Source organism: Anguilla anguilla, chromosome 4 (assembly GCF_013347855.1).
Source record: "Anguilla anguilla isolate fAngAng1 chromosome 4, fAngAng1.pri, whole genome shotgun sequence".
Classification (NCBI taxonomy): Eukaryota; Metazoa; Chordata; class Actinopteri; order Anguilliformes; family Anguillidae; genus Anguilla; species Anguilla anguilla.
The window spans coordinates 66,612,749-66,622,954 of NC_049204.1; the positions used below are offsets into that span (position 1 = coordinate 66,612,749).

A 10,206-nucleotide genomic window follows, 5' to 3' on the forward strand; every position below is an offset into this window, starting at 1 on the left:
TTAAAGGCTTGCCATGCCAGACACCGCTATGCATGCCGTCGGAACAAACGAGAGGTTTGCCCATGGCGGGATTTGGAGCCGGGATTTACACTCTCAGTCTCAGCCAAAGACTCTCAAAACAAACACGTTGCCAGTCAGCAACACAAGCAACCGTCGTGGCTAAGGGCCATACTGAACCTGAGGGGTTGCGTCGCTAGAGAGTGTTGTCACGGTAACCTGCGACCTGACCTTCGATTTCCCGTACCTCAATGTGCTTCACTTGCAAACAACCCAGCTACGCTACTGGACCAAGAGTATGTGGACACCTGACATCCAACATCTCATCCGAAATTATGGCCATTAATATGGAGTTGGTCCACCCTTTGCTGCTATAACAACCTCCACTCTTCTGGGAAGGCTTTATACTAGATGTTGGAGTGTTGCCATAGGGATTTGCTTCCATTCAGCCAGAAGAGCATTAGTGAGGTCAGGCACTGATTGGGTGATTAGGCCTGGCTCACACTTGATCCCAACGGTGTAGGTTGGGGTTGAGGTCAGGGTTCTGTGCAAGCCAGTCAAGTCCTTCCACACTGTTCTTGACAAAAACCAGTTCCATATGGACCTCGCTGTGTGCATTGTCATGCTGAAAAGGTAAAGGGACTTCCCCAGACTGTTGAGGAAGCCCAGAATCATCTAGAATGTGATCGTATGCTGTGGCATTACGATTGTCCTTCATTGGAACTAAGGGACCTAGCCCAAACCATGAAAAACAGCCCCAGACTACGGGGTGTCCAGATACTTTTGGTCACACAGTGTCCATCCACCACTCTCACCCCTACGATAAGCAACTGGGGCGACATAGCTCAGGAGGTAAGACCGATTGTCTGGCAGTCGGAGGATTGCCGGTTCAAACCCCGCCCTGGGCATGTCGAAGTGTCCTTGAGCAAGACACCTAACCCCTAACCCCTAACTGCTCTGGCGAATGAGAGGCATCAATTGTAAAGCGCTTTGGATAAAAGCGCTATATAAATGCAGTCCATTTATAAATGCAGTCCATTTACCAACCACGGTCCCTCGGCTACGTATATATCTCCAGGACGTACTATACGACCTTATTTTATGTGCTTACGGCGTAAAATTACAGCGTGTGTGTTTTTGTAGCCTGGGGCCACGGGTTCGATGTTCAGACATGACCATAAGTCAGTCCATCACGACCTCAGTCCGACCCGCTGTGTATGCTGGGTTTTATTCCAACCACAGCTGCAAACCCAGAATTTTCACAAGCTGTTTTTCTTAATTAGGGGCTTGCCATATTTGGAAGGATTATTTACCCTCTTCAGCCACATTATATCAGAAATAGTTATACATGCCATAAAGAATAAGTCCCATATTCACATTGTTTATTTTGCTAATTGCAAACAATTATGCAACAAAAAAAAAAGCAATTAAAAAATTTTAACTGATCAAATAAAGACGGTGGTGAATCAACAGGCTCTTAAGTAATTAAAGTGTGGATACCTGACCACAAAAACTACTAATTTGGTAGATAATGAGTAATTAAAAGACAAAGCAAAAGATAACAAGCCAAACCTCAATTGTGTTAATAAATATAAGGAGAGAATTATGAAGCAACTTTACAGCACATGTCTTCCACAACCTTATTTGAGGAAGAGATTGTCTGTAACAAAAGCCAGCATTCACAATTCTGTAAAAATATGTAACAAATCCCGCTGGTCAGGAAATACATTTCTGGAAAACAATAGCTGTAACGGGACACTGAAGCTAGTCCAGTCGAGCAGCTTCAGGCTACAATAGCGACGCCCCACCTGCGATTTAAAGCTGTAGGCAAACCCTGTGGGTTACAAACACTGCTCTTTCATTTTTAAACAAGCTTCTCTGTCTTTCTTAAAGGAACGTACACGTGTTGATGTAAGAATTACACAAGCAAAACTGAACAAAAACAACCTGTCTAAGTTTACTAAGACGACAATCTCCCACCATCAATTTATGTATCTTGTGCCAACAACTATGGCTACTTTTACATGCACATCAAAACCACAATTATTGGGAAAAACTAACACTCTAAGCCAGTAGCCACGTAACAAGTGTAGAACCATCTACACTAGGGGTTCTCAGCAGGGGGGTCGAGGCCCAAAATGGGGCTTCAGGGACCTGCCAGGGGGGCCTCAAAATGATAGGGAAGTACCGAAAGCTTCAATCACAAAACAACAAGACACAAGCAATTATTCATCTAAATAAATAACACAAAGCAAGCAATTAGTAGTCTATAAAATATGATACATTTTCTGTTGATGCCACACTCTTATACGTTTGCTATGAATGGGGGAGAAAGGAAATAGGAATTTCTCTTAGTAAATATTTCAGGATTGCTACAATGGCCAATTAAAAAAAAAAAAATACTACAATGCTTTTAGGCTTTTATGGGGACAAATGGAACGAGCGTGACTAACTGCATTGGACTATTCACAGACGGGGGTTCCAATGACGACAGGCAGATGTGTTATAACATGCCTCTTGTTGGGGGCGGGGTAGCTGGAATACGGAAACGGGGGCATGGCCAACGTTATTTCAAACCAACGCAGCGTTCTCTTTCCACGACTTTGGAACGTGGATTTTTTTCAGGTTGAGGTCTGTCAGCAGAACAGAGGGTGCGGTTAGAGGTGTAAACTGGGCCTGGCGAAGTCGCACACATGCACGCAGAGCACTTTGCCAGGTCTTGTAGCAGAGGCAGGGACTCTGGGAGTTCAGATCCAGGCTTGGGGCAGTGCTGGAAGCTCTCTAGCTTGCAGGTGAATGATCAGACTGGAGGAGCTGAATGGTCTGTTCTCATCTTGGAAAGAGCTCTTATTCTCGTCTTCTTCATATATTCAACCATTCAGCTGTTGCATTCAGAATACAACTTTCAATCAAAATGTTAAAATTGCATTCAGTCTCAGGGATGGAATAATGGTGTGGTTTCTGAAATATATAAAACACACAGTCTAGTAAAGGACAAAATATGAAGAGAGAAAAAAATCTAATGGAACTTCTCAAATGACTTTCAGGGATCTCTGGCACCATCCGGTGGTGATGGCTGAATGTGCACCTTCTTCAGCTCCACCTGGAAGCTTTGCACGTCCAGCCCTGACCAATCCCACTTCGGGACCTCTGCCCTGTCCAATCAGTGCGTGCTAGTCTCTGGTCTCCATGGGAATCAGTTACTGGAAATTGTGAGTCTTAGTGAAGTGTTGTTGCACATAATAATACTTATTAGTAAATTCTCCTCTGTTTTCACATCATCATTACATTATTTTAATTTGTTTCATCAATCATGTGGTTACCAGAAAAAAGGTTTATTTCACATGTACAGATTTTATGGCTTCCATTTGCATTTTAATTGTGATAAGGTTGTGCTATCTATGGTATGGCAAATGAACAGTCAAATGGACTTTGCATTTAAAATTTTAAATTGTTAGACAAAGTGCTTACAAAAATTAAAACGCAAACTGGACTTCATTTTTGCACACGTCGAATGAAATCTAAATTTGAAATACGACCAGATTATGCTTCCAGAATACACTTCTAATGTGTGATGTAGTATGACCACACAACAAAGATTTGTTCATGTTACCGGCACCTGCTGGTTGAATTTGGGAATCTTCACCTCACATGGAACGGGTCATTGCAGGTGCACGAAATCCGCCACACCAGCGTAATTCAGCAGGGTAACGTGCACATCGAGTCAAACAAAAAAACCAACACCAAGTCCCCTCCCAAATAATAAAAATATCACTGTATCTACGCATGCACAAGTTAATTATATCTTTCATGATTCAGTTACTTTTTAATTTTAATTAAGCTACTTTAAATATATTTGCATGTTAGACTACTTTGTATAAGTCAAAAAAGATTTGTGCCTTGTTGGATTACAATCCTTTTGTGAATTTATGCAATTGCAATTAAATGTATTATATTATAGAGGGAGAAAAAGCCAATTTTATAGCCAATTAAATCTGGGGATGATTAGGTGGCATGTTCGAGGACCCAGGTTGGAAATTTAGCCAGGATACCGAGGAACTCCCCCCAGACTTTGCGACATGTGAGGGGGTCCTTAATGACCCTGGTGCACAGGTAGCACAGGTAGCACAGGCAGCACAGGTGAGACGGTGGACCACAGAGAGAAAATAAGCAGCAGCTGGATAAAAGCTCCACATAGGTGTGCTAGGCCTTTATAGCCACTATGTTCATGGAAGACACATATTCATTCATTCATATAGATACATGCAGAGGCCTTTGTTTTTTTGTTTTTTTGCGTAAAGCTAATTCAAACAGCTGATCCGATGTCTGGTACCAATCAGAGTGGAAACGCACGAGGTGACTTATTTTGAAAACATCATCTCAGACATGAAGAGGAAGAGGTTGAGATCGGGGCATTGCAACAGCGGGACATTATTACAATCTCAGTGATGGAGGCTGGATTTCAAAATGCATGATTTTATTTTATTCTGTTATTTCTCAGTGCTACATTCTGAACATTAATCTGCAGTGCTCGTCATGCCAGAGGCATAACAAGGGCCTAAAAGCATTGCAATGGACAACATGCATGGGCTACCCTGGCCTCAGCACAGGTTAAATTAATAAAGAAAACTCAAAGTACAGAGTGTCTATGATAATGCGAAAACGAAGTATATCCTCATCAAATTAAAAGAATCAATAAAAACACCTTATGTTTTTGCCCATGTGTAATGGAGTGGTATTTCTGTGATATTTGTCTCTGTGTTCATGAAATCTTTAGTTATGTATGCAAAATGTATTTTCTTAGGATAATAATCATGAACCCAACTTAAAATGATACAGGAAATATTTTGATTATCTGCACTGTACAAGTCAGTTGATTGGATTTTAAAATAAAAAGAAAAAACGTGGAAAAGGTAAAAAAAAAAAAAAGGAAGAGGAAGTGGAATAATTACAAATCTGTCCCTATTTACATCTACACAGAAAAACATGTAACAAATAAAGGTGTAGATATTCCACAATTACAAAACAATTCCCACTGTTCTAGAAAAACAACAGCTGCCATGGGACACGATTCAGGTTGAGCAGCTTAAGGCTGCAATGGCAATGCCTCACCTGAGATTCAAACCTGTATCCCCTGGGTTAAACACTCTCTTTATCCCAGACCACACAGTTTCACAGAAGAGCTGCAAGACCACACCCGGAACGCAGGATAGAGGGGCTGAGTGAATGTGGTCTGGACTCTGTGCAGGAGGGTCATTGTGTCAGAGACGCTGTAGAAGGACAGAGTTCCTGCCCTGTGATCCAGGTACACTCCTATTCTGGAGGAGGGGGGGAGAGGAACTTTAATGCGCCCGTTATTGTGCCAGAAAGTGTAACTGGAGGGAGAGCAGCACAAAGACCAAGACTTTGCGTTGGCCCCCATCCCACAGTCACCACCCTCTCCTTTCCTGCTGATCTCTTTATATGAGACTGCTATAGAAACCCCCTTCCCTTTCCACTCAACCTCCCAGTAACAGCGTCCAGACAGACCCTCTCTGCACAGCACTTGCTCCCAACAGTCAAATCTCTCTGTATGATCAGGATATGACTGGATCTTTTCCACACAGGTCACCTCTCTGTTCCCCTCAGACAGACTGAGGTTTCTGTGAGCACTGTTGGGATCCAGTGTGAGCGGACAGGAATCTGAGGGAGAAAAATTAGAAGAGATGTATTCACTGTAATAGATTTACCATGAATGTTCAAAATTGTCCTTGTAGTAAATTTACAGAAGATTTATTATTTTGTTAAAATCTTGCTCAGCTTGATATGTTGGGGAGATCTGGCCAGGGGTGAGTTTAATAAAAAACATTACTCCAAGCAGCTGTACAACCCATCATCCCGCACCACAGGCCTCTACCTCTTTGTTATCAGAGGAATTTCCGATGAACTGGACAGAACTGACAAAAACTGCCAACCAAGGAAATAGCCAACAGTTGGATTAATGAATGACAAGAAGGCAGGTGAAGGAATTAGAAACTGTACCAGGTGTTAAAGAGATATGCGTCAATGGCCCAGTCGGGGTAATGGTTGATGACTATCTCAGACAAAATCTGTGGAATGTTTATTGAGCTCATTGTTGAGTAAATTGAGATATTCAATAAACCCCTGCAGCTAACTGTGGCAGTGCTACTAAATCGCTGAAGCTAACCGTGCTAGTGCTACTATACCCCTGCAGCTAACTGTGCTACCTGAACACGCCTGGTCAGAGTTTTGTCTACATGCATGGAGAATCCACATGTGCAAAATTACCAAGCATGTCAACATTCCAGTGATGAAACTCAAATTTTTTCCCCTCAGGTTCCGTGAAACTTTATGCAGCAGATTTTATTTCAGCCTGTGATGTCATTGTGCACAACTGTTTCATGTGCCAGTTTAATGGAAACACACATTTCGAGGGAAAACGTGCATGTGTTTATACTGGGATCTGGTTATTGTATCAACAACAGAAAAAAGTGGACAGTGAACAGTTGCACACCCACTGTGTGTGTCTTCATTGATGGATGTAAATGTTAGTTGCTGCTAGAGCAGTTGTGGCACCTGCCCAGAATGCATAGCTGCAGAATTAATCTCCTCAGAATGCATTAGCGTTTGAAATATTATTTTACCGCGTGACTCACATTCAATGAAGTCTTCTCTGGTCAGGGGCTCTAGAACATGGACACTGACTGGAGAGGAAGAGAGAGAGAGAGAGAAAGAGATTATCAGCAACAAGAACATTAGCTCCTGAGCATCTAAAATTTTTGTAAATGTACACTGGGATAAATGGCAACTGTTTCAAAAAAATAACAATGAAGGAAAAAACAACTCAACAAAAGAATAGGGAAAGAAAAAAGGAAAAGAACAGAAAGAAAATCAGTGAAGGAGAAAACAATGTGACACCCTCTAAATAGCTAACAAACCGCCAACCAGAGCTGCTAGCAAACCATTGCCAGCTAATTCTGCTTTTGATGGATGACAGATTCTGCACCAGTATAAACCATTTGAGCACATATACTGATACTGAACTTCACAAACAAAAGTACTGGCAAGTTTAGGTTATTTTTTAGGAGGGGGACCGTAATATATTAAATAAAACTAAAACTTGAGCTAATTAAAATTTATCTAAAACATTTCTGCTGCTCTACTACACTCTACTGTATTTGTTCCATTAGCCAATCAGACCAAAGTGATTTGCATATTCATAGATAGGCACCCAATCAGAATATAGATGGCAGCAAATCAGTGACAACAAATGCCCAAATATGGAAAACCCTTCTAACTATGCAGAGCGCTTCTGGTGCATTTCCCAGCTGCAGTATAGAGGGATGACACAGGCAAAGCTCACAAACAGAGGCTTCTGATTCTGAAACCAGAGACTCGTTTTGTAGACTTGTGATGTCCTCGACCCAAATTTGTTTCCTTGAACAACCACTTTCATGGCAAGCTGCCATTAGAGCACACTACTCCAAACCGGTTATGGAAATAGTTGGCCTACACGGCAGGCTTTGTTAAATCGGAATACAATACAGTACTTATTAGGGACCAGAAATACCAGAAATACCAGTACAGCAGCACCAAATGTTGCAACCTGACATGACACTGAGGGACTGCCCGTGGAAGCCTAAACAGATCATGTGAATATTCATTTTATGTGCTAGTTTTTTCTTCAAGTTCTTTTTCTTTTTCTCTTTTTTCTTTTTAATTATAATGACCAATATTTGTGTATGCTTGACAATATGAGAACTGTTCATCATGCCAATGAAGTTTGAAACTGAAATATTGAAAATTTAAAATTGAGAGAGGGATAAGAGGAGACGTATATCTGTGAGAGAAAACTCATGTTTTTAAATAGACTATTTAAAATGACATCAGTGTCAGTGATGTTCACCTGAGTAAGATATTTTGACTAACTCCTCCTTGCAGACGTCCTCCAGTCGCTCTTTCAGCTCAGAGACATATTTCCTCACAGCCGCAAAAGAGACGAGTGGACTGACAGTGATGCTGGGTAAGTCTCCAGGACCAGGAGGGGCACAGGGAGACTGACAGCTCTGCAGAGAAAGACAGACAAACAGACCGAAAACCATCTTAGTCTCAATTCAGATTCCTGTGCAGAAGCCAGGAGCAGATCTTGGTAAATGAGGAAAAAGCCTCACCATGTATGTAAAATGTAAATAGCGCAGACTGTCAGAGAGCCAGTGATGTTACCTGGAGGAAATGGGTGTGATCCTCTGTGTGTGAAAACTGCTCCAGCTCAGCGTCTCTCCTCCTCAGCTCAGCAATCTCCTGCTCCAGTCGCTCCAGGAGTCCTTCAGCCCGACTCACTTCAGCCTTCTCCTGGTCTCTGATCAGCTCTTTCACCTCAGAGCGCCTTCTCTCAATGGAGCGGATCAGCTCAGTAAAGATCCTCTCACTGTCCTCCACTGCTGCCTGTGCAGAGCGCTGTTAGGAGACACAGAGAGAGAAGGGCTGTACATTTTAACTAGGCCTTTCACTCAGCTCTTACTGGGACCCCAGACAGACTGTTCCCTATAGTGTGGTTCAGTGGGATTGAGCCCCACAGGGCTGGAAAGTGGCCCAACATTGGGCTCCTCACTGGATGACTGGAGGGGATCCCTGACTGAGCCCTGAAATGGCTCTTCCAGCAGCCAGCCGTTGTCTTCTCCTCTGGTTAGTACCCACCTTGAGTGACTGCACAGCCTGTCTCAGATCCTGCAGCTCCTTCTCTCTCTCCTGGATTCTCTGCTGGAATTTACTCTCTCTCTCCCCCGGCTGCTTCTGTGGACAGATTATTTTCCCAGTTATATTTTATGGGGGCGGGGGCGGGGGCGGTGAGGAGTGTGAACAGAGCTGTCACAGAGAGCTGACTCAGATTCACTTCCTGCTCTTACTGCTATGTCACTGTGGACTACAGACCTGGAAAGCACTTTTTCAAATATATGAAACATTTGAAAATAAAACCTACTCAATTTAGGGGTCTTCCTGAAAAGAGCAGTTATGTACACTCTGTGACTAAGGAGATATTGAAAATGAAATAATTTTTTGTTTCAGTATTCTAGATATGAGGGTTTTAGAAAATCTAACATTAAAACAATTCAAACAAATGGTCAAAATTTAGCAAAACTTACAGCCATTTATTTTGGTTAATAATATGTCTTGTGAATCTACAGATATAGGAAAATGACAATTGATCATTTTTATGCATCTAGTGATTCTGTTGCCAAGAACATTTTAAGAGCTAAAATGCAGAAGTGAAATTGATATAAATAATGGTAATACAAGCCTCATGGCAAACCTGGATGTTTAATCCGATATTGATTTTAATTTATTTTTCTTTTGATGTTTATCTGATTTAGTTTTTTATTGTTTCTTGAGAATGTGATTATTGCCACATTTAAGTATGTTACTGCTGCAACATTTGTACAAATGAAATAAAGTTTATTTGTAAAAAAGAAAAAAAAAACAGTGTCCTTTATGTACATAACTCATAACTCCAGTCCTGGATGGTTTTACAAAAATGAACATGAGGAATTGCAATAATCTTTTTGCTTTTCTTTTATGTGTCCCACCTAAATATGGATTCATACTGGAGAAATGATGGTGGGTTGGATTTTTATGAATTTGTGTAAGCCCAAATGGGCCAAGTAGCTTTGTGATATGAAACACTAAAACAAATGAAAATCATAAAACATACGTGCAAGAGCTCTAGTCCTTACCTGTTTCTCAGTCCTTTCTGCTGCAGCTGAGACTGTATCATGGCCTCTGTGTTCATCCATCGTACACAGATAACAGATACACTGCTGATCGGTACGACAGTAAACCTCCAGCAGTTTGTCATGATGAGAGCAGATCTTCTCCTGCAGGTTTCCAGTGGCTTTGACCAGTTTGTGCTTCTCAAAGGCAGGCGATTCATAGTGAGGCTGGAGGTGAGTTTCACAGTAAGACACCAGGCACACCAGACAGGACTTCACAGCTTTGCGCTTTCTCCCAGTGCAGACATCACACGCCACGTCTCCAGGTCCAGCGTAACAGTGAGCAGGAGGAGCAGCTTGGAGTTCAGTCTTCTTCAGTTTTTCCACCACTCCAGCCAGCATGGTGTTTTCTTCTTAAAACAGGCTTTGGGTTGAAGGTCTCTGTGCACTGGGGACAGCTGTAGACTCCAGCAGACACTGAACAGGCTGAGGAACGGCGCTG

At 42.1% G+C, this 10,206-nt stretch overlaps 2 protein-coding genes across 2 annotated transcripts in view; one reads left to right on the forward strand and one right to left on the reverse strand.

Moving 5' to 3' along the window:
• LOC118225953 (tripartite motif-containing protein 16-like) overlaps positions 1–10,206 on the forward strand; it is a 972,804-nt gene that overhangs the window by 358,227 nt on the left and 604,371 nt on the right. The window lies entirely within an intron of this gene.
• On the reverse strand, positions 4,454–10,188 carry LOC118225995 (tripartite motif-containing protein 16-like). Its single transcript, XM_035415197.1, has 6 exons — positions 9,729–10,188; positions 8,695–8,790; positions 8,221–8,454; positions 7,904–8,063; positions 6,654–6,701; positions 4,454–5,679 (listed from the first exon to the last, which is right to left on the reverse strand). The coding sequence occupies exons 1-6, from the start codon at positions 10,104–10,106 to the stop codon at positions 5,150–5,152; spliced, it is 1,446 nt and encodes a 481-aa protein (XP_035271088.1). The 5' UTR covers positions 10,107–10,188; the 3' UTR covers positions 4,454–5,149.

Excerpts from the sequence above, each read along its gene's own strand:
- LOC118225995 (XM_035415197.1), bottom strand. The coding sequence starts at position 10,106 with ATGCTGGCTGGAGTGGTGGAAAAACTGAAGAAGACTGAACTCCAAGCT. Across the intron at positions 8,791-9,728 it reads CAGAAAGGACTGAGAAACAG|AAGCAGCCGGGGGAGAGAGA; the intron begins GTAAGGACTAGA and ends ATCTGTCCACAG. Across the intron at positions 8,455-8,694 it reads AGGCTGTGCAGTCACTCAAG|CGCTCTGCACAGGCAGCAGT; the intron begins GTGGGTACTAAC and ends GTCTCCTAACAG.